This window comes from Oryx dammah, unplaced genomic scaffold, assembly GCF_014754425.2.
Source record: "Oryx dammah isolate SB20612 unplaced genomic scaffold, SCBI_Odam_1.1 HiC_scaffold_17, whole genome shotgun sequence".
Classification (NCBI taxonomy): Eukaryota; Metazoa; Chordata; class Mammalia; order Artiodactyla; family Bovidae; genus Oryx; species Oryx dammah.
This window is the reverse complement of record NW_024070201.1, coordinates 28,312,893-28,337,538: the sequence shown is the minus strand read 5'-3', so window position 1 is coordinate 28,337,538 and position 24,646 is coordinate 28,312,893. Positions and strand designations below refer to the sequence as shown.

The following is a 24,646-nucleotide window of genomic DNA, read 5'->3' as shown; positions in this document are numbered from 1 at the left end:
TCTGGTAGCAGGTGACTGCTATGGTCCAAGTGAGAGGTGATGGAGTCTTGGCCTTGGGAGGTAATGTGGAGGTGATGAGAAATGAGCAGACTCCAGATATATTTTGAAGACTAGAGTAAGGGTTTGTTGGGGGCTTCCCAGGTGACACTAGTGGTAAAGAACCTACCTGCCAATGCAGGAGATATAAGAAATGTGGGTTCAGTTCCTGGGTCAGGAAGGTCCCCTGGGAAGGCATGGCATCCTACTCCAGTGTTCTTGCCTGGAGAATCCCATGAACAGAGGAGCCTGGCAGACCACAGTCCATAGGGCCGCAAAGAGTAAGACACAACTAAAGCAACTTACCATGTACACAGGATTTCTTGATGTATTAAATGTAGGGAGTGAGAGAAAGAGGAGAAGCAAGGATGAATAGATAAGTAAATGAATAAACAAATTATATATGTATATTCATTATAGAGTGATACACTATAAGGGCTGCCTAGGTCAGAAAATAAAGAAAGGGGAAATGCTAGGAGAATTAACAGAAGAAAGAGGATTCAAGATACAGTCACATACTTCCATTCACTTGAGAAGAAGTGTAAAGAAAGATAGGTCAATAAGTTGAGAATGATTAAAGGGAAAGTATTTTTTCTTTTTTTTGTTTGTTTTTAAGATCTGTAGCTTGAGGAGTAGTATCAATGAAAAAGGAAAGAAAAACTGCTTAATGAAGATGCTGCCAAGTTTCTGAAAAGAATCACCTACATTCACACCCTCACTTCCTTCCTATCTTCCACATACTCTACAAACATCATCATCTGCCCACTCACCACCTGCATTGAAACCACTGCCATCATAAACTCCCATGGCCTTCTAGTTGCTTAAACTGATGGAGACTTTGTAGTTCTTGTTGTACCTGGTCTGTTGGAGCATTGCTGAACTTCTGGAAGCTCGCTTCCTCTTACACTCTGCTTCTCCTTTTCCTCCTACCTCTCTAAGCTCGCTATCTCAGATCCCTTCGGTGGCTTCTTTTCTCTGTCCATCCCTAAATGTTGACGTTTCTCAGAGTTATGTTCTCAATCCTCTTTTCATTATTTCATTCGTTTATTCAAATACTGAATGCTGACTACATACCTGGCGCAAGTTGTGGATGCTGGGGATATGGCAATAAACAAAAGCTACAGAATCATCTGCCTTCAACTTCTGGAGCTTACCCAGTCTTCCTAAGCAATCTCATCTCATTAGCCAGGCCCCAGGCCCCCTTGACCCCCGTGCTTGTCACTTCCAAATTTACATCTCCAGCACTAATAACTCTTTTTAATTTCAGACACACAGAACCAACACTTGGTCAGGCATCTTCACTTGTATGTCCTTAAACTAAATTTCTGTTTACCCCGAAGTTTGCCTCTTTCTGTATAGCCTCCACTAATTACACCACTGTGTACTCCCAATTGCTCATTTCTCTTCAGGATAACTGCAATTAGTTCCCAGTCTAATCACCCTCTGATAGAAGACTGATCTTTGTATTATTTGTAATATAAGTCTTTGAGGTCTTTAGGTAAGTCAGTGGACCTACTGAGTCTCACTTAAAATGACTTTAAATCCATGCAGTTGAATGCTGCTAAATTCCAAAACCCTTCTCATTTTATCATTTCTTTTAATATCTCCTGTATATTATCAAGGCTGAAGTTCCTAGTATTAAAAACATTTTGCTTCTCTCCAGAACTACTTTGAAAAAATTCACTAGACTTAACATTACCATATAATTTTTGTTTTATTTTTTTAACTACAGGCAGAAAGAGGGTAAAACTGAACAATGTTCTCCTCCCACTGAGATGTCTATCTTTTCTTGAGACATGCTTAAAACCTAACTAAATGGTCTGAAATTGGTTTGGGATTCCTTTCAGTCACCAATGCTAACCCACCTTAACAAACAAGACTAGAATTCAGTTGGTCTAAATAAGAACAAATTTTATCCATAGATGGGATGGAAACTTTAGGTGAGGATTAAGGTCATGGCCAAGGTACAAGAGGAGGAAGTCTGAGTTAATTATAACCTAGGTTCTTCAGTCTTAATTCTAGGAAGCTGTCCCTTAGCTAGATGGACAACTTGTTGATTGAGAGATATTCTCAGAGGAGGTGGAAGCTACCAATTCCTGTATTCTGAGATCAATTTCCACAATTGAAGATATTAGCATTGAAAGACTAAAATTTATTGTCACTTGAAGAAGCCCTTTGAGTCACAAGCATTTGGTTATTTTCTCTCCAGCAATCATGACTGTCCTGGAAAATGTCCCAAAGGTAATTTTTTTCAAGGCAGGTTGTGTAAGGCTGTTTTGATATGTTTTTTACTCTATAGTACAATGCATGCATTATGCTTAATTTATTCTTACACTTAAAAAAATACCCACTGTATATCTTTTGGTAGATAATTAAGGTAAAAAAACCAAACAAACAAAAGCATGAGAACACAGCCATCACTGCACAAGGCAAAGAATTCATAACCTGTGACACAAAAATGTAAGTCTGCTTTAAAAGGTGCATTTATTAATATCTCTAATGGGTGCAGTTATACACCAAGTTTAAAAACTGGAAATTTATTTTGAAACATGGGTAGAGACCTGGTAGTTAAAGGATCACTGGTTAATTTGACTTTTAAAATAATTAGGATTAGCATTTAGCATTTTCTTTTTAGCCCTATTCTCTTCTCTGAGTTCTGTCTAATAACATCTAGAAAATCCTATTGCTTAAGACCCAGGAAAAATTATGGGACTCTAAAACAAATGATACATTATGAATCATCACTTGTTCCTGCTGAAGTTTGAAGTGTCTCCCATATGAGTTAGAGTTCAGATGTAAGTTTGTGAATAAACACATAAAAAGCAAACCATCCCCCTCTCCCATTCCTGCCCTCTCGGTGCAATAACCAGTTTAAATATCCGAGCATAGAGAGGATGTAGTTAAGAGTTAGGAAACCAGGAATCAGGTCCTGCATTCCAGTTCTCTAACCCTGATTCACTCATCTCTGGCCAACGTTCCACTTCATTTCATTCTGCGCTGAAAAGTGAGGAGAGTAAAATTTTAAAAATTTCTAAGCTAAGGGGCTTCTGCTAACTTGCATCAGGCCTTTGCCTTGGGGGAGACTGGCAAATAAGGAAAACGTAGCAATAGATGCCATTTTAAGAGAAAAGAAAAAGAGTTGTGCTGCTGTGTCCTTTATGTAGGCCTTCCCATAGACAGCTTTGAGAGCCTTGCTTCTCTTCCCAGTCTTCAGAGGCAGCTTTCTTCTGGGATGGGTGGATGGGGGGCCAGATGGTGATGGTGGAGTAAACAGACTCCAGGGTCTCAAATCCAGGGCCATTTGGCTTGAGTGTTTACCGTCAGTGCAGTGGGGTGAAATTTGGAGCCTCCAGTGAAGTGGAAATTAGTTTCCTTCATGTAGCAGTAACGTGGCTATCATGCAATAAGGCATCCTTCTACTAGCAATATTCAATATTCAGATGACGTCATAACAGGATTCAAAGGCAATGATGGTCAAAATATCACTGTTGATAATATTTACTTGGCTAACATTACCTTAAAAACAAAAACAAAAATCCTGGGCTTATATGGCTTTCTTTCTATGCCTCCGCCTGAAAGGTCATTAAAAACGGTAACCATTTTTCTACCATCATGTTGGAATTCACTGTTATCTCAGAACTATATTTATTCACTTGTTCTATTAACTTCCTTACCCTCTTGAGATCTAAAGTGAGATGACGTCAAGGTAAAAACGTAAGTGATCCTTAGGGGAAACAATAGCCATTTTAACAAGGAGGCTGTAATTCAAAAACCATACAACAGTGTTTTAATCGCTTTTGGATTTGACAGCACTGATTGAATGTATCACAACTTCGAGGCTCTAAAGATAACCTTTTTTACTTTGTGCCATAAGTTCAACATATAATTCCTATAAAAGTCCTTTCATAGTTTGCATGTGTAAATCCTACCAGGAAGAGCGTGGTGCTACAAACTTAGGTATGATGTGCTTCTTTCAGCTCTATGAAGGATATAAATCCTGAAAGGCAGGTGTGGCAGAGAAAGAGGGAGTTAAGATGATCAGTGCCTAAGGAATTTCTAGGATTTTCAGATTTCAGGCTAGGTCTTCTATAAAGGAGCTTCTGCTGCCACGCTCTCACTCTTCCCTCTGAGGCCTTATGAGAAGGCAGTCCTGGGTTAAATTAACCTTGCTTGGTAGTGAAGGTCTGCTAATCAGAGGTCCAAATCTCTGAGGTTCAGAGTTAGAGGTTGAGATGCAGGAGTGACTCAGCTGGCATCAGCTTTGTAGCAGTCTGAGCCTGCAGCCTTTCAGGAAATGAGTCCCCCAGGCCTGCATCTCCCTCTGTGGCAAACTGCCACTAAACTCTGCTGTTTATCAACCTAGCACCAAACACGGTAAGTTAGAGTTTGCTGATTTACTGTTTGAAAACCTATGATATACAAGCCAGATAGATAATGTGACAGGCTAGGATTACAAAGCTGAAATAGACACTGTACCTTCCTTAAAAAGCTTATAGTTTAGCAATGGGAATAACAAATGTTAAATGTGTCATTAGGGTACAATGCTATAAGAGGCCCAACAGGAGGGCAAAGGGAAGCCGTTTACGAAAATCAGACGACTTCTCAAAGTATGACAGAGATATACAGGTAAAAAGAGGATAAAGGCAGAGGGAATAGCATTTATAAAGGTACATATTCATTAATGGATAAATTAACTTATTAATCACATCTGTATTGAGTGACTATGTACTTAAAACTTGGGATGTATCAGTGAACAAAATAGATTTTTAAAAATTTCTGCCCTTTTGGGGTTTGCATTTTTTAGCCAGGTAAATCAATAAACATAACAAACCGGTAAATCATGTGGAATGTTAGAAGTTGAAATTTTTGGAAAAAGGCAGGGCAGGAGAGGGGTATTTGGAGGGAGGTTTCTGGCAATTTTAATTAGGATGTTTGGGGAAGCTCACACTGAAAATACTGAGTGAGGTGAGGAAGCCAGCCCTGGGAATACCTTGAGGGGGAGCATTTCAAGCTAAGTAATCAGTAGTACTAAGGCAGGAGTTGCCTGGTGTGTTTAAAGAAGTGCAAGGGGGCCAGTGGAGCAACATGAGAAAGAAGGTGGAGGGAGGTGAAAGCCAGATCTTGTTGGGCCTTGTAGCCTACTGTAAGCCTACTCAGATTTAGTTTTGAATCTGAGCAAGGCAGGAACCACTGAAGTGTTCTGAGCAGAGGAGTGACATAATCTGACTTACCTTTTGATAAGATCACTTTGACTGAAGTAAAGAATGGACCACAGACAGGAATCTTGGAAGTGGGAGGCCATGTATAAGGGCATTTCAGCAATCCCTGTGAGAGGACAGCACTTTGGTGTTAGCAGTGGAGGTTGTAAGAGATAGACATATTTTGAAGGTAGGACTTCTTGAATAGGACTTCTTGAAGGATTGATGTGGGACATCAAAGACAGGAATCAGGGATGACTCCAAAGGTCTTTAGCCTGGGCAACCAGGACAGAGCTGCCATCAGCTAAGAGGGAGAAAACTGTGGAGCTGGTTTGGGGTGGGAATGGGGAAGAAAATCAGTTCAGTTTGGATATATTGAGTGTCTATTAAATACCAAGTGGAGGTGGAGAGGCATATAAGCCTAGAGTTCAGAGGAGAGGTATAGGCTAGAGCTATAAATTGGGGAGTTGTCAGTTAATATGTGTCAAACCCTAAGCCTAAATGAGATCTCCCTTTAAGGGAAGTTTTTAATGGAATGATTGCCGGGGGCGGGGGGGCCAGAACTGAGCCTTATGTTTGGAATAGTTCAAAGGAAAGGAGACCAGAAAAGGAACCTAAGAAGTGAACAAAAAGCAAGGAAGGAGGAAGGCCAAAGGAAAGCTCTGGAAGTCTATCAGAGAGTACATCAAGTAGGAGGAAATAGCTGAGGCCAATTTTACTGAAAGATCAAATGAAATGAGTATTGAGAAGTGACCCATTTAATGTGTCAGAGCTGTTTCAGTGGAGTGGTAGGAATGAGTGCTGGATTGGAATGGGTTGAAGGGAGAAAAGGATTTGGAGACATTGAATACTGATATCTTTTGAGGTGTTTTGCTGCAAAAGGGGGCTAATTTTGTTAAAAAAAAATGGGTTAGATAATACGTATATACACTCTTAGGAACAACAGAAGGGGGAGAAACTAATGATGTAGGAAAAGGGCAGACATGATAGCAGCACAGACCTTGAATAGAGGGAATAGCTTTAAAAAGGAGCATGATCTAGGCAAGGTGAATATTTATGAGTGCAGATAGCAGTAAGTGAGATGATGCTGTGGGAGTCAATGGAAGTTCTCCAGTTGTTTCGGTTTTCTTAGTTAAGTAGCAAGCCAGGTCATCAGCTGACACAAATCGTAACCCAGAGAAACAGTGTGGTTGTCAGGTAGTGCTTAGCACTAAGCGCCTTCTTAAGGTTTTGATCATGAATATAGTGAGACTAGCCACCTTGGCTGTTTCCTCCAGCTGCACTCAGCTACATGGGTGCAAGTACAGACTAAGACTAAGCGGATTTGGCCAAGGATGTGGTTTTGGCAAATGAATACAACAAAATGAGAGGCAAAGCAGTTCAGGGTTTAAGACAGTGATCCTGATAGACTATGGAATATAAATAAACTGGGTAAGGAAGGAAAAGAGGACATCAGGTGTGAGGGAGGTGTCAATTTACTGATGGTCATGGTGACTCCAAATTAATAGTTGGGCTATTAGAGGGAATGGGCTGGAAAGATAAGTAACAGGTGATCAGAGAAAGGGATGTGTGAAACTGGAACTATGGAGTGGTTGAATTTCTTGGTAATGACAGGAATGAGTGCCCAAGGAAGGTGAAGACATAACCGTTGGACTTTTGGAAGCATCAGTTGTGTCAACAGTTCTCAAACTTCAGCATGCATCAGAAATTAGAGAGCCAATTGAAACAGACTGCCAGATCCCACACCTAGGTTCTAGGTAGGGCCTGAGAATTTTAAATGTTTCCTTTCTCTGAAAACTACTGTTCCATGTATATGTTGAAATTAAGCAGAATTAAGACAGAAATAGTTTTGTAGAGTGACATAAAGTCAGGAGAAAAAACTTACCAAGAAATATAGAGCAGCCTGGTGAGTGGTAGAAAACTGACCATCAGGGGCAGTGGGTACATAATCTGAAAATTAAAGCTTCGAGCCTTATGGGGACTGGTTAGAAACTGTGGCTGAAACCCTGATTGGTGCCAGAATGAGATTAAAGCAAGGCTAAGGCATATTGTCAAGGCTAAAGGCCTGGCATGTATTTTATCAGTATTTTAATAGTATCAGGGCCTTTCATTTGGCAAACAGGCCTGGTAAGGGAATCTCTGGTGGAATTGGCTATTGTATTCATCTGAAAAGTGATCATGGTCATACCAATTTATATTTCAGTAGAAATGAAAACCACACTAATTAGGAAATATTAAGTCTCACAAAACTAGGTATCACTTTACCTAAGATTAGGTAGCCTGGTATCTAATGGGACAAGAAAGCTTAAGAGCTTGATAGCAGGGCAAAGGACTGGGAATATACAATATAGAATGGAACTGTGATTCAATGGAGGGAAGTATATAAGGAGTAAAGGAGGGGCAGAGACTATGTGGGATCACCCCTGGAGCCCAACTGTGGTCCCACTGATTATGGGATCCTAGTCAAATCACCAAGTGTTTCTGATGCTTAGTTCCTAACTTCTTAAGTGGGTCTACCATTTATGCCACGTGCCTCAGAGGAAAGCTGAGGGCTAAATGAGATAGTGCTGTACAAATATGAAATATTTAAAAAAGGCAAGCTATACTGAGCTATCCTTAGAAATTTGGGAAGCATATATACATCCTTCAATGCGTTTTCATTTCCTGTCCTTAACACAGCCCAATCCTTAATGTGGCACAAAGACACTTTTTGATCTGGTCCCCACTATCTCTGGTCTCACTTCACTACTCTCCTCTGTAATTGGAGTCAGCTGTACTGTGATCTCAGAACAACCTCAAATGCACCAGATCTTCTCACTCACTAGTTTTGCAAGACTGTTTTACCTGCTCAGTATACTTGTTCCATTCTTCTTGGTTCTTACTCTTCTGGTTTACTTTTTTTTAAAATTTTAACTTCACATCTTTTTCTTTCTGGGTTGTTTTATCTTGAAGTCGCACAGTCGTGTCTGACTCTTTGTGACCCCATGGACTGTAGCCTATTGGGCTCCTCCGTCCATGGGATTTTCCAAGCAAGAGTACTGGAGTGGGTTGCCATTTCCTTCTCCTGGTTTACTTTAGATATTAGGTCCTCTGACAGCCTCCCTTTGCTTGGGACTCTGGGTTGAACTCTTCCATTCACACCTTGTACTTTCTTCATTACAGAACACCACGTTACCCCAACTGTATGCTTAGAGTAACCAGACCAAGCTCTGTGAAAGTTAAGTCTTGTTCATGAATGTTTCTACCATTTAGCATACCTGGATTTAGGAAGTGCACCATAAATATCTGAGGTACACTGAAGTTGCCAATGGCAAAAACCTGACACAAAAAACTTCAGTCAAAGACAGCCTGAACAGCTCTGTGCTAGGAGGGAAGACATTTGGGGTTTAGGAGGTCAAAATTAACAGGCCTGCAGAAATGGCTGCTTCATGGAGTCCACTGCTATTTTAACACAAGAGAATGCTCTACATACACTGTTAGCCACCATACACCAGAGGTGTGCCAGATGGCAGAGGAGGAGGAAGTAGCAGTGAAGTGAGTAGTAAATACTTATTTTGAGGACTTTCTGGTGTGACCATGTGGTCAAAATAAAATCACGTTACATACCATGAATCAACTATGCTCTGTATGTTCTTACTAGTGCCAGTGGACCACATAATACCTTCAAATTAAAAAAAAATTAATTGCACTACTCACTCACACATGCAATAGAGAAACTCATGAAAATCACCGTTATTGTAGTAGGGTTTTCTCAGTCTTCTGCTATGCATATTTTAAGTTACTGAATGCTTTTGAAAAGAGGTAGTTTCAGTTTTGACCACCTGCAGTAAGCTAGGCATTATCTCACAGTTCAGAGTAGCAGTGTCTCCGTGGAGAGTTCTTGCCTATTATGAAGAAAAGCTCTGCCCTTTACTGGCCGAAGCAGCAGTGTTCTGAACTAGCTGGTGAATTTGGGATTGACTGGATAAAGGTTCAATACTGTTAAAGGATTAATACTATATTGTGAGCCATGCTTTTCCAACATGCAATCACTTTTTGGTTATCAACAGCTGCGATTCCATGTTGTGCAGTGGCTGCAAGAGAGTCACCACAGATGCAGAAATGTGCCAGTGAGCTATTCATAGATGGTAAGAACCCCAGGAAATGCCAATGAATGATTAAATCACCCCCAATCCTCAAAAAAATGGCTCAAAATAACAGACTTATACCAATCACTTATATTTATTTCAGGACATAATATACGATTTAGACCCAAGGACAGTACTAAATCATAACCCTGTTAAATATCTACAGGATATTTTATTTTTGCGAAGATAGGTCCTTAAAAACTGGACAGATTAATAATACAACAAATATCAAAATCAGATGAAAAATACGTTATTGCTTTCATTCCCTCTGTCCTAATGTTAAAGATGTTACAAAGATACACAGATTATCATCATGCTGTTCTTTTGGGAGGCTATATTCAAGCTGACAATAAGGTGTGGTCAAAGGGATCTTTCTCTGATTTTTGCAAAGAAAAACAGCCCCAAATGTATTCTTAATGCTACGTGATTTAACTGTATCATGCTTGGCACACGGTATTATTATTTCTCCTACTGGAGCAAGTTTTCATTTTCTCAAAGCCTCCCCCCACCCAGCTTTTCTAGAAACAAAGCTTAATATCATTTATTTCAAGCTTTCAGAATAAAGTTAACCTCATTTATACAGGTACCAGGTTGGTATACTCATATATATCTTTTCCAATTGCAGGCTAAGCAAAGGCATGCATTTAGAACTGTATTAATACATTAAAGCAAAAGGCAACCGACTTAATTCAAGAGAAATTGTGACCTTCCATGTCATGTTTGATAGAGAAAACACTGATTCTGACACATTGTCTTATTTTATTCAAATAGCAGTCTGTTCACACATGGTCCAAGAACACTTGAATAATAAAGCAAATATAATCACATGTTAAAAACTGGTCTTCAAACATCATAGCCAATGATGCCACGCTTGCCTATGATCTCGCCAACATAAAACCACATCCACACCTCAGTGGCCACCAAACCATTCAGTAGAGCTTCCTGAAAAAAGAAGCACAAGTTTTAATGTACTTTTTTTTTCTTATATATTTAAAACTATTCTTTTCCAGGATTAAGTGACAGAGAATATAAGGATGCTACTCAAATTAGAGGGCAGTTTTAGTCAAAGTCAAAAATTATTGATGTTAACTTTAACTGCTGAGAACCCTTGAACTTTCAATTATGTAAGGTAAGTAGTCCAGAGCTTATAAATTCTTTCAAAGCATTCTTTGAAGACCTGAACTGACTTAACCCTTTCATTATTAGTTTATGAGACACTTTATGAGCCCTGAAACAACCCACATCCTGGAAATAGCTGCCACATTTAGAAAGGGCATTCATATGAAAGGATGGCTATAGGAAGGCAAGTCTCTGAATAGACATTTCTGTCTGGCCAAAGAAAATCTGTTGCAAGATGAAGTATTCTATCTTTCCCTTTAGACATCATTTTTATTCATTTATTATTTGGTTTAATTCTTTCCAAGTATTCAGCAGTTACTCACACAGATGAGTATTTTATTGCCCTAAAAGAAAATGTACAGAGTTACAGAAAACAGTGTTTCATACAAGCACATCTTGAAACTCGTTGAAAAACAAAACCTTTCCACAACAAAATTGGGCCTTTTTCTTTTAGCACCTGGAAGTGAATTTTCCCCTTCAAATGAAACCAGAAATACTGGAAATCTCTTGAAAAACAAATATATTTTCTAGAACGCAGGTTCTAAAGCCAGCAATAATTTATTTAGGCTTTTTGTATCCTGTGCTTAGATCAAGCAAACATAAAATCCAAGTTCTAATTCTCTTTTGGGGCGGGGGGTCGTGGTGGGGGGGGAGTATGCCGAGAGGCATATGGGATTTTAGTTCCCTGATCAGGAATCGAACCTGTGCATCCGACACTGGGAGTATGGAGTTTTAACCACCAGTCTGCCAGGGAAGTCTGCAGATTCTAATTTTATAGTCTTTAGGTTTTATCTCCACCCTTCATATCATATTATATGCTTCTAGGTTTTGGTGTTTTTATGTCCCATGAGTGTTAGTTACCTGATTGTGAAATAGTCCAAGAAATCTTTTGGCCAAATTGGGGGAAGTTTTAGGACTACAGACAAAAAAGTACAGAATCAACAAAGCAAGTCATCCTATTTTAATGCACCAACCCCAAATAGGAAACAAAAAAAAGCTACCCAGTAAAAAAACCACTTCTTCATTATAAAATTATTAAGAATATAAGACATACAACAGTCCAATTATTTCAACCCAGATGACAAAGTTAGAAAGGTAAATATCTTTCTCCGCAGTCAAAAAAGAGATCATCTCTCATTATGCTGGTTCCAGCCTCACTCAAAAATACATATATTAATCAAAACAATCAGAGAAATCCCAAGGGAAGACATTTTCTGTATGCACATACGTTTTCATTTAGCCCATAGTTACCTTAACAGTGAGCTGTTTGAAGCTACCAGTTTTAGCACTGTTGATAATTTTTTTCAAGCTCTGAATTGCTGTAGGGATCTCAGCAGGGGTTGGAGGAACCAGCTCAACCTTGGCATAGTACCAAAACGTGGCCAATCGAGGCTTCGAGTAAGTCACAGCAGCTGGAAAACAAAACAAAACAAAAAACTAGGATGAACTCACTAGAGACCGAAAGAAGCAGATGTGTGGGCTGGACACAAATATTTATTCATGCATCACATTCATTCACCACTTATACCAAATGTGCACCCGGTGTGAAAAGTCAAAGCTGCTCCCTGGTAACCAGAGGCTTTTAAAGATACAGAACACCTGTGTCACAAGCCAGTTCAGTCAGGCAGGAAGCTATAAGTACATCCAATTATGCCAGGACCTCACCAGTGGCCAGCACCAGAGTACTGGTACTTCATCTATTAATGGCAAATCTAGTTAACTACAAAGTTACTAGAAGTTGGATTCAAAAACAAAAGAGCAGCAATGTAACCCTATTTTCCTGTAGAGACAAGAAACTGGGGGGCGGGGGGGGGGGGGAGTGGTGAAGGGGAGGGAAGAAACTAAGTAGAATGGCATCCTTAGGAATAAGATTAAAACTTGTCACAATATTGGCCACAAATCCAGATGGAATTATACCAATTAGTACCCATTTTGGGTATCCTCATCAATATGTGCTGGATTAACAAAAGCACAGCTGCTCTTCCTTCAAAATACCACAAATAATAAAAATAAAACCTACATGTATTGTTAGGAGCAGCCAAAACTTGAATCTGTTATTAAGCTGAAATTCCCCAGTAATAGTAAACAGTATTTATTATTGCAGGAAAAAAAAGATTTTTAATGAGGTTAGATGGGAGACTATGGTAGTGATTCAGCAGGAGAAAGGTATTTTACATAAAAAATTACAAGACAGCATAATAAAAATTGCACAAATACATAAGCATCCATCAAGTGTCTGCTGTTCAAAGACTGATAATCCAAAGCTCCTGGCACTTCCCCTATAATTAACTGCCTGTATTTAGGTATTTCACTACTCTTAAAATTACTATCTCCATCATCCCCTGGCTTAGGGCCATGGGTAAATCTTTAAACAGACACAAAGCTCTAATAGAGAATTCTAAATAGAACTGCCAATGCCAGTAAGATGGTGTTATCAAGGAAAACAAAGTCTTAACAGTCAACAAACTGTCTTTAAAATTATCTTCAACACACAGATATAATACTCTTAAAAAATACAAACAAATCAGTACAATATATAGAAATGCTGTACTTAAGTCAGTAAATTTGCTTCTCAGGGAGCACAGGTTAAAAAGTTTGAGACTGCTTTTATATGTATACAAGGGATGAACAAAGAATAAGTGAATGAATGGTGGATGATGGCAGCTAGGTTTCTTACTAAAATAGAGGGGTTTTAGATGGGGGGAAAAACATATCCAGTGGTTCTGGATTAGAGTTGGAGATATTCAGTATGAATTCATGTTTAGTTGACATACAGGTGGATCGATATAGAAGCAATTACAGTAAACCCTTCAACAACATGTGTTTGAACTGTGTGGGTCCACTTATATGTGGATGTTTTTCAATAAATATGTACTACGGTACTTCATAATCTGAGGTTAGTTGAATGAATGGATGTGCAACTGTGGATATGGAGGGCCAACTGTAAAGTTATATTAGGATTTTCAATTGCATGGGGGTCAGTGTCCCTAACCCCCACATTGTTCAATGATCAACTGGCGTGTCTACACACCCATGGGTGAGTATACAGATGGTCCCCAATTTCCAATGGTTCAATTTACAATGAAAGTGATACACAATCAGTAAAAATGAATCTTGAATTTTGATCTTTTCCCAGGCTAGCCACAGTGGGTACCATACTTTCTTGTAATGCTATTTCAATGGTGGGTACTGGTAGCAAGCTGCAGTTGACAGGCAGTCATGTGTTATAAGGGTAAACAACCAACACACAACCATTCTGTTTTTTCACTTTCAACACAGTGCTCAATAAATTACATGAGATAATCAGATTAAAAAAATAATAATAAAAACAGGCCTTATGGTAGGGGATTCTGCTTAACCGTGGGCTAATGTAAGTATTCTGAGATCAAGGTAGGCTAGGCTAAGTTATGATGTTTGGTGGAATAGGTGTAACACATGCATTTTCAACTTACAATATTCTGAACTTGGTGATAATTTTACTGGCATGTAATTTTATTACTAGAGGAATACCTATATACAAATACCTCCTTGTCCACTGTCAGGGCCTACAGGCAATGATATTCTAGTACAGCCATCCCCCCTTATCTGTGATTTTGCTTTCTAGTTTTACAGTCTGTAAATATTACATGGAAAATTTCAGAAATAATCTCTAAGTTTCAAATTGTATGCCTTAGTAGTATGATGAAATCTCATGCTGTCCCTGCTCCATTCTAATGTGACATCACAATGCCTACATCATGTTCCCCACCTCATTCCATCACATACACATTATAACATCTCACTCACAAGAAGGGTGAGTACAGCACAGAAGGATTATTTTGAGAGAGAGAGAGCCCATGTCCACACTTTTATGGCAGTGTTAGTCGCTCAGTCACATTTGACTCTTTTGCGACCCCATGCACTGTAGCCCGCCATGCTCCTCTGTCCATGCGATTTCCCAGCAATACTGGAATGGATTGCCATTTCCTTCTCCAGGGGATAATCCCGATCTAGGGATCGAACCCAGGTCTCCCACATTGCAGGTGGATTCTTTATCTCCGGAGCCACGAGGGAATTCCTGTGGCTTGAAGCCCTGAAACCCTTTATCAGAGTATTTTATTATAATTGTTCTAGTTTATTATTGCTGTTAATCTCTTACTGTGCCTAATTTATAGATTAAAATTTATCATAGGTATTCTGTGAGTAAAGGGTGATTAACACAGTCGAGTAGCAAGGAACATACCCAGTATCTAGATCTTAGCCTCAAAATGCAATTGTCCAATAAAAGGAACTAGGGGTCCTTGGAGAAAGGGCAAATTCTAAGGCTGGGGCAGGAAATACACGAGTCTGGGAAATTTCCTGGCAATCCAGATGTTAGGACCCAGTGCTTGATGGGGCCCAGGTTCAATCCCTGCAGGGGAATTAAGATCCTGCAGGTCATTTGGCATGGCAGGAGAAAAAGTCACAATTATCTCACAATACTGGAAAAGTACAGGGGGATGTCAAAGGGGCAGAGGTGCCAAACTGACAGGGTTCTCAATGGCCAAAGCTGGAACAATCTGAGCAACAAAATAAATAATGTACTACTGGAGATACAAGGTATGAAATAAATGTACATGAGTCCATACAGTATGGACTGAACAAATATTAACAAATGGGGAACAGACATATCTTTCTCATAGAAGAAATTCTATTTAAATATATGTAGATATTCCCTCCTATAGGAGAAAGAATCCTGACTCTGCCTCCCCCAATTTAGTTACTTTCTTCTAAAGAACAGAGTATGGAAAGGAAAAAATAGTATCTTTAGGAGAAACCTAGTGAAACTGCCTTAAGTGATGAGAGCTAACTGTACTAGTGAGCACGTATGGATATCACTTGTTGATGCATCCTGACATGTGATTAGGGGGCTTCATGTCTGTGGTATTCTTTCTTAAAATCCATAGCTCCATGGAGCTTCCCTGGGGGCTCAGTGATCAAGATGCCATGTTTCCTCTGCAGGGGGCACAGGTCTCCCTGGTCTTGGAACTAAGATTCCCCCAGGCCACCAGGTACAGCCAAAAAAAGAAAAAAGAGAAAAAAGAAAAAAAAGTCCATAGCTCCAGACTCATCATGACCAAAACACCAGACAAATCCAAATCGCGGAACATCCTTATAGGATAGATACCTAGACAAAGACCTACATAAATACCTTGAGACTGTCAAGGTCATGAAAGGTAAGGAAAGACCGGGAAAGTGTCACATACACAGGAGACTAGGGAGACTGACAACTCATTGCACTATAGTACCCTGGACTGGCTCCTCCTGGAACATAAAGAGATTAACTGGAAAAGCTGGTGAAATCCAAATAAAGTCTCCAGTTTAGTTAAGTAGGAAAAAAAATAAAAACAAAAACCCCCCAACTCTATGATCTTTCTTGGGGAAGTCTGATGAAAAAAATCACTTATTTTTGTAAGCTTCTTTGTCCTCCAGGAGAATTAACAGATAAAATCAGTAATTTTTTTTAGATATTTAACATTGATACCACAGAGTTAAGTGACAAAGCAAAATGCAGCTCCACTTTAACATTCTGGCCCAGCTGAGTTCTCCTGAGTACTTCTGAAAGGATAACAACGTTTATCTTTAAATTATTCATAATAATAGAGGAAATGGTTGATATAGTTCACAATTAAAATTATCTTCACATTACTTTTCTTTTTGTAAATTATTATTAAAATTAGTTTGCAATTCCCCAAGACGCTCCACCAAAAAGATGTGAAAGCCATGGAAAGTGCAAGTGAAGTCGCTCAGTCCTGTCCGACTCTTTGGGACACCGTGGACTGTAGCTTACCAGGCTCCTCCGTCCATGGGATTCTCCAGGCAAGAATACTGGAGTGGGTTGCCATTTCCTCCTCCAGTGAAAGCCATGGAAGGAGGGTAAAAAATCCATCTGAAATTTGTGATTATAAATATTAGCCTCAAATCCATAAAGTCCAAATAATGAAGCCACTACTACTTCTTGTATTATGTAAAAAAGTAGAGCTTTATGTTAGTCAAGTTGCAAACGTAAGTCCTTTGGTAAAGTGTGTAAAATGATAGTAATAGTAGTGGACCATGGGTTTCTGTAGGAGAGGATCAAGTATTTATAGTATCTGACACTGTCAGGCCTTCAGTAACTCATTGTTCCACTGCTGATGAAGAAAAGGGAGGAGACAATGAATAAGAAAATACCGACCGCAGTAAAATAGGTTCAAAAATTTACACGTATTAAAAAATTCATTCTATTCACTTTCATAATCAAATCTGAGCGAAGCCATTCAGAGATGTGCTTCAACCGCTTACTAGAATACAGCACTTACAGCACATCTAGGGAAGAAGCTTCTGTCTACTTAACTGATCTCATTTGGGGGATAAAATGAATAGCTTACAGACAAAAGAAACATTTACTGAGAAGACTACTACTCTGGGCTGTGACTATTCAGGGTTGTTCTCCAATACAGCGTTCCACCAGTGAAGGACGCATTCAGCTTTTTCAGAGTATCCCCACGAACGCTAAGCAGCGATAATAAACATTACTGTTTACACATATCCCTTTCTGTGTTTACCGGAGCAGGAATACTCGACCGTAATGCTCAGTTCCACCTAAAAATTGCCTTAAAGGGGAAGCATTTCAGTATCTGGTCAAAATAAAAAGCAAAGGCAAATGTTTCGAAGGTCATCCACCCTTAGAAATTCTGCAGCCTTCTAAATACTCCAATGAGAAGCAGACAAGCGGATGGGACCGTATTTCCATGCTTTCACGTGTTTCTGCCCGCCGTCTCCCTCGCTCTCGCAAAAAAAGCCATCCCTTCCGTATTCCTCCTCCTGGAGGTCGAAGGGCGTCATGGCGGCTGCAACCGGGCAACTCCGGCTGTCTGCACATTCCCTCCCCTCACGGTCGCGGTCAGAGTTCAGAACCTCTGGGTAGCAGAGAGAACCCAAGCCGCAGGCCTGGCCAGCGGGAGTAGAAAAGAACCGCAAATCTGTCTTCTCCCTCACCCCGCCGCCCCCCACCCGCCAACCCCTCCACTTCGGGCCCGGCCAGCGGCAGCTCCCTCCAGTCGCTTGAGTCCTCTCCTCGGGCACTCGCAGGCCTCCCCGCCCGCCCGGCTACCCGCGCCGGCCGGCTGACGTCTCGCTCACCGTTGACCAGCGCCGGGGCCTTCTCCGCGAGGTTACGGACAAACTGGGCCATGGTCCTAGGACGGAGAGCCCGTCACCCCGACTGGCCGGCTGAATGTCACCCGCCTGGAAGGACCTGCCGCAGGACCCCGGTCCGCTTCCAAGGTCAGGCCTCCCCTTTCCGCGCCGGTCCGAGATATGTAGGTGTCCCACTGTCTTTCCGGCGCCCAGTGGGCCAGTTTCTTTTCTTTAGTCACAGAGGAGAAAGTGGGTACGAAAAGATGAGATCAGAGAGCACGTAAAATACAACGGAATTCCGCGGAAAAGCAGGCATTTCTCTGGGCAGCCGCTCGCAGAGGTCCGGAAGGCCGGCGTGAGCAGGGAATGCGCATGCGCCATGCGCCTCCCGGGCAGCCCGAGGCGCAGACCTTGGGTTTTGGGGGTGGGTTTGCAGCTTTTTTGAGAGAACGAGAAGAGTTAGGACCGGAAGGCACAGCTGCAGTTTTTCTAGGCCAACGTACTCGTCTTACAAAGGCAGAGAGGGTCCTAAACCAGACACGTAAAGTTAGGGGCGGAGCAGGCGCCACAAACTTGCCACCTCAGCCCATTTTTAATTGACCTTTTGTAATCCCTGTCTCCCTTGATTCAGGATTGGAATCCAGTTCCCCTCATTCCCTAACCAGCCGCAAGGAACTGTGCAGATACAAGGGACAAAATCACATTTACTGAGGGCCTCCAATCTGTCAGCCTTTTTGGAATTTAAAGAAAGCCTGTGTGTTAGGTAGTGACCTCACTTAAGACGGGCATTGGTAAATAAATGGCTACAGAGCCAGTGAGTGGCAGCGTTGGGATTTGAAAAGGTGGCAATGGAAACAGAAGAGGCATTAGTACAGGATTATGTGTGGTGCTGATGTGGGAAGGTTTCTTAGAGAAGGGGATCCTTGGGTTGATATACAATGGAACAGCTATGTACTACAGAGCTGAACTTTGTGGTTAATATGACTGGAAGAAAAGATATACGTAGGGATGTGGCCTTCGATGAAGAAAACAGAATAAGTAATATACCCGGGGAAGCGTAAATAGAAGTAAAACTCTGATTGATGGAATAGTTAGAGGTGAAATGAAAAATCAGACTGCTATCAATGAGTCAGGACAGTGCTTCAGCAAAGGAGTGATTCAGTTGCCTGGTACTCCAGAGAGGTAAAATTAAGAATTAGAAAATTAATGTAGCTATATAGAAACATTAACTAAAGCAGGTTCAAACAATTAGGACAGAAGCCAGAGTGAATGAGTGAAGAAATATGGCTATAAAAGGATAATGGTCAGAAAACCAAATATGAGTGATAGGAAAATCAATGGAGATTAAAGATGGAGAAGTGGGATTGACAAGATTCTGAATGAGACCGGAAGTTGGAGTGATTAGTCTTGGAGTCTTGGGGCCTTTTCCACAGATGGGATGATGGAAGTTTGAAAGTGGAAATTCTGCAGGCTGTGAAGTAGAAGGCAAGGTCATCTGAGTGTGAAGGGCAAGTGGGAGGGTGGGAGAAAATTTACGAGGTTGAAATTTGGACTAGCTGTTGAAGTTAAGGACACATAGAAGGGTTGTTAGGGAACATTAGGGACAAGTCTGCAGTTGTACCACTCTAAAGATGGTGTTACTTTTCTCCAATAGTAGTCTGTGGCTGGGATACTGGAGCAGAGGGGAATGCTTGGGTTAATCTGGGCTGAGGTTTTACATAGCAGGGGTACAGAAACAAGGGGCAAGAAAGCGGAACTTGATAGTGAATGATTAGAATGAAGGACCTGGGGGACTTCCGTGGTAGTCCAGTGGTTAAGACTCTGAGCTTCCAATCCAAGGGGCAAGGGTTCAATCCCTGGTTAGGGAACCGAGATCCCACATGCTGCAGTGTGGCCAAGGCAAAAAAAAAAAAAAGACCTGGGCTTTGGGCCAGATGAAAAAAAGTGAAGCCAAAAGTGATCTGCTTAGGAAAAAACATGCCCCAAGACTCATCTGAAGATAACTCCAAGGTCCAGAGGCCTGGTAAGGCAGGTTAGGTCAGCCAGCCAGACATTTGCTACCACCTTTTTAAAAAAAGTGATGTTCAGAGCCCTGTAAGTTTTCAGAGGGATTTCTGAAACTGCTCCTAGGTTTTTAATACTATAATAAAGGAAATGATAACCAAGGTTTTAAGTCAGATGTTCATTTATTAAATACAGGCTTTGAACAAACACCCCCAGGCAAGTTTGACAAGAAGTAACCTTCCTGGAATGTTTCAAAATAGTTATGTTGATCAAGTTTTATTTCAATCAATCTTTTTGTCATTTTGTTCATTTTCTTTGTTTCCAGGTTCTTTTTCTTTTCCTGTTTACCAGTTAGAGCATGTGCATTATTTCCTCACATGACATCAACAGTGCAGCATCAGCCTCTGGCTTGTAAAGGCACCCAGTAGACTTATGCTCTGTGCAATGGCTGCTTAGCAACCAGCATCAAATAAAGTAATGAAGCTTTTGTAGAGTGTAATACCAAATAGCAACTGGCACCTTCACCTGCACCATTAAAAAAAAAAAAACCTTTGAAGTTTCTTTCGGTTTTCACATATCCATTAAAAACTATATTAAAAACAAACAAATCCAGATTGCTTGATAAAGCCTACTTAAATAATTTTCCAAGTTTAGTATTACCCTCTTAGTAAGCAATACTAGAGCTTCTTAAAGTCTTCATTTTTCTATCATACTCTAGCAAAGTCAACACACAAAGCCAGGTATGTCAAAAAGTCTGCTCTAATAGATTTAGAGCTTGCTTCTGAGTTCTAGACAACACCACCCCTCTTTAAGCTTCCAAGTGTCCATATGCACCATGTTGTACCAAGAGGAGAATTTTTTATAAAGTCTCATTTTTGGGATGTTCTTGAATTATGTCAAGGAAAGGAAAAAGGCAGAGGACACTTGGTTTCCTTACCCATAGTGGCCTTAAGCTATGCACTTGCCTTTGTGATGAGTCAAAGATATTCAGCAGCATTCATGGTGCTATAGCCACTCATAAAAAGTTTCAGGAAAAGAGCTTTAAAAAAAAAAATTGCCAGAAAAGACTTAGAATCTGAAGACTTAATACAGAAGTGGAATACAGACACAGATACAAGAGGCAGCATAAGGTTGTTAACTAGAAAGCTGCTGGGAACAGCTGCCTTCTGAGGTTTTGTGCCCGCTTTTTCCTTCCTTTCTCCTATAAAACTCTGGTCTTTTCCTCACTTCTTTTAAAAGTAAAAATATCCTATTTGATTGGGTTTGGAAGATAAATGCAAGCAGATTGAAGCTTATTTTATACAGTTCATTCTCAGAGAAGTAGAAGATAATAAATAGGAAATGAAGCTCATTTTCAGAAAATAAACAAATCCTGTCAACCTGTGCCTTAGAGGCCCAGGGAACACACTGAATTACTGTCATACGTTCTGGTATTTGTGAGAGTCCTGGACTGCCTTTTTCACTTATAAGCACAATGACAGGCAACATCTACTTTTTATCTAGTGTGGGATGCCCTCTAACTTCAGAGTTTCCTGCTGGAACCATCAAAAACACATCAAGGACTGCTTGTAACAACTTGAATTGGATTACCATAAAACTACTGTCTTACTTCAAAGAGGCTATGGTTAACAATAATGTCCTTGAAGTGAAGCAATGACCTCTACTTCTAGATCATATCACTCTTGTTGTATTTTTGAGTTTAGAGGGATACTGGTATAGACAGTCCATAGGGGAATGAGACTTACTCAGCATGTTAAGCTGCATGATTTAGTATGGAGCTCAAGCTCAACTTGTAAAGTGAGGGGCCCATCCACCTGCTAAATAATTATATAGGGCTAAGTGGATATTTAAAATGGCTTGTGGACACGGTTGTGCTCAAATTCCTGTTCTGTTAATTGATGACCTAAGGCTGAGTTAGAAGCAGCTCTTATCAGGTCATAAGCCCAAATGAACATGAACTATATACATTTTACAGTCTCAGAATTTTGTCTAGAGTAAGTGTTAGTAAACACGGCCACATACTGCATACATCTTACCACAGAAGAGACAATATAAAGTGGTTCTCTGTATTACACTAGGCCAATATAAAAAAGTACATGGTATATATATATATATATATATATATATACACACACACACACACACACTGAGATACACTGCTGATATTAGTGTCTTGAAATGACATGTCTCATGGTTACAATATTTGTTGCCTAACTTTTCTACACAAGCCTGGTCCTTGATTTCCAGTAGATAAAAAGGGCCCCAACAGCCTTTTTTCACCTTGGAGTTTTCTGAATAAAGTGTCAAAACTGCAAATTTGTTCTACCAATCCTCCTAAAAATATTATAGGGCTAAGTTTTCTGTGTAATGACAACTCCATGGAGGAGTGTTTGCCCTCCAAGGTGTATCTGAGTTACAAGAGAACACAAAACTGACAGCTACCCACCGAAGTTGCATAAGATTCCTATTTTCATCTCATCGGTCATCTTATTAAAAAAATCTACTCAAACATCAAGGTATCTGCTTTTATATAAAAAGTTATTCTGTAACAGTGTAGAGCTGTAACAAGGAGAAGGGCTGGGTCATGAAGACTAACTAGTAAAAGTACCTTGATAACACAGGACTTTCTGATATCAGCTGTCACTGAAATATGTGATATCATATACTTAAAAGCAGTGCTCACCAAAGATGTTTGAGCAGTTCTTGGAGAAGAAATAGTAAGGAGGCAGGAGGTTTTAATAGCTGAAGTTAATATAATTTAAGGTAGGAAAAGGGAGAAGGAACAGGAAAAGAGGAAAAAAAGGTAAAAATTAGTGATGATTTCTAAGTGTGGTGATGCTATAAGAAGTATAATTTCCTGTAAGCTAGGTGCGTTGTAAAGTTCTTAGGAATTTTAATTATCATAATTTGAGCAAGAGCAGTTCTCTAATTCAGTAAAGGGAAAAAAAAATAAAAGGCAAGAAAAAGGAAAGGAACAGAACCAGAAAGAGAGAAACCACAATTGTTTATCTACACTCTGGGGTTGGTTTTTGGTTTGCTTAGGTCACAGTATTTATTCAAGTTGCTCCTTCTGTTGTTGTTTCCTCTCTGCGAGCCACCGTTGGATTTTTTCTTTCAGTTCTGTGTTTGGCCGGATCTGGTCCATGGTGAGGGGACTACGGTTAAAGGGATCTGTTTGGTCACTGGGACAAAGAGAAAAAGGGAGACGGGGTTATTTCTGTAAGTTCTCACGTCCTCAGCCAAAAACAGAACACCTGGGCATCTCACCCTGAGACTGAAGCTAGAGGGTATTACTATGATTCTGAATCGAGTGCTAGCTTGAGGTTAGAAAGAATGAGATAAGAGAGAGAGTGATTTGGGAGAGGTTTCTTTGCAGATTATTTACTTACTTTGTCTCTCTGCTTAACAAACATTATCTCAACATTGCTCTTCAGATGGTGTGTATGTGTGAATGTTAGCTGCTCAGTTGTGTCTGACTCTTTGTGACCCCATGAACTGTAGCTTGCCAGGCTCCTTTGTCCATGGAATTCTCCAGGCAAGAATACTGGAGTGGGTAGCCATTCCCTTCTCCAGGGGATCTTCCTGACCCAGGGATCGAATTTGTGGCTCCTGCATTATAGGCAAATGCTTTACCATCTGAGCCACCAGGGAAGCCCTGCTCTTCAGATGGTATTTGATTCCATTTCCCTAAGAGAGAGGCCCTGGACAATCATGTCAGCATAAAGAGCTGTTTGGAGTTTTAGTGACAGACTCCTGAAACAGTATAAGATGTTAAAGGATAAAGCTTTGTAGACTGACACTTGGTTTAGTTAACTAACTGCTCTTCAACTAATGCAGATTATGGCTTCCTCCCAGGTAAGATGATTTATAACATTTTAAAGGCTAATATATCTTCTTTCTGTATTCTGAAGCCACACTAAAAATATAAATTCTCAGTGACACTTTGGAAAAGACATACTGCCTAGCACAGCATCATGCATACAGTGAGTGCTTAATCACAAACCATCAAGCAAAACATCCTTTTTTCCAATATTTAAAAAATATTATTTCCCTAGATCTGGGTCAGCTAATATAACTTCATTTTAAATAGGCAGAGTCTCCCAGTACCCATTTCTATCTAATGTTGTACTTAGAGGAGATACTGAGGAAAACTTGAAGTCACCATGGCTGAGTCTTAACAGCTGGAGCAGAATGTCCGTAAACCCATATGATGAGTGTAAAACCTGAATTTAAAAAAAAAAAAAAAAAAAAAAAAAAACCAACCCCAAAAACCTGTCTTTTATATTTTTACAACTAAAAGTGAAAGTGAAAGTTGCTCAGTCGTGCCTGACTCTTTGCAATCCCATGGGCTATGTAGTCCATGGAATTCTCCAGGCCAGAATACTGGAGTGGGTAGCCTTTCCCTTCTCCAGGGGATCGTCCCAATCCAGGGATTGAACCCAGGTCTCCCACATTGCAGGTGGATTCTTACTAGCTGAGCCACAATTTCAAGTTAACTTATACTCTAGGTTGACATATTTTATAATAAATATTGACAGGAATTATTTCCTTGAGGAAGAAGAGGTTAAGGTTAGCACCAGCATTTAACAGAGTGTCTTATATCAGATGTTGACATCTTTAACAATTACGTGATATACTTCTACCAAAATGCTTCCTCCACACAGCACATTAATAAACTAACAATCTGGGGTACCTACTGGGCGCACAGTACTGCAGTAGGAGAAAAAGATGACAGCAGACAAAGGTACATGTGTACTCCTGAGGCTGCTTTTGGGGGCTGGCTCACCTGAGCAAATGTCTGGCAATGGTGGATCTGTCCACAGTCACTCTGGAGGACGGCAGCACCACAGGGTCAGACATCAGTGTGCTCATGATGGGGTCCAGGAACTCATCGCAGGCATCAGCATAGGTCTCCTCTTCCTGCTGTTGGAGGTCTGCTAGGGACTGAGCATAAGAACCAGCCAGTTAGGGGGAATTAACAGAAGCAGCTAAGTTCAAAATGCTCCGTGATGATTCCCTAGTCTT

The 24,646-nt window shown here is 40.4% G+C and overlaps 2 protein-coding genes across 3 annotated transcripts in view; both read right to left on the bottom strand.

Annotated features, from left to right (window-relative positions):
* Positions 1-9,428: 9,428 nt before the first annotated feature.
* On the bottom strand, positions 9,429-17,969 carry ATP5MG (ATP synthase membrane subunit g). The gene is made up of 3 exons (XM_040258106.1): positions 17,621-17,969; positions 11,732-11,892; positions 9,429-10,303 (listed from the first exon to the last, which is right to left on the bottom strand). Exons 1-3 carry the CDS (start codon positions 17,670-17,672, stop codon positions 10,205-10,207), a joined length of 312 nt encoding a protein of 103 aa, XP_040114040.1. The 5' UTR covers positions 17,673-17,969; the 3' UTR covers positions 9,429-10,204.
* Positions 17,970-19,784: 1,815 nt separating this feature from the next.
* Positions 19,785-24,646, bottom strand: part of UBE4A (ubiquitination factor E4A) — a 37,616-nt gene continuing 32,754 nt past the window's right edge. The window contains exons 19-20 of one of the 2 annotated variants that reach the window (XM_040258104.1): positions 24,408-24,565; positions 19,785-22,803 (exon numbers count right to left, since the gene is read on the bottom strand). In XM_040258104.1, coding sequence (XP_040114038.1) covers positions 22,674-22,803; positions 24,408-24,565 — 288 coding nt within the window. In that variant the 3' untranslated portion in view covers positions 19,785-22,673. The remainder of the gene's footprint in view (positions 22,804-24,407; positions 24,566-24,646) is intronic. The other variant, XM_040258105.1, reaches the window with a different exon arrangement.

Coding starts and splice junctions, on each gene's coding strand:
- ATP5MG (XM_040258106.1), bottom strand. CDS start 17,672: ATGGCCCAGTTTGTCCGTAACCTCGCGGAGAAGGCCCCGGCGCTGGTC. Junction 11,893..17,620: donor GGCCCCGGCGCTGGTCAACG/GTGAGCGAGACG, acceptor TTTGTTTTCCAG/CTGCTGTGACTTACTCGAAG. Junction 10,304..11,731: donor TCAAACAGCTCACTGTTAAG/GTAACTATGGGC, acceptor TTCTTTTTTCAG/GAAGCTCTACTGAATGGTTT.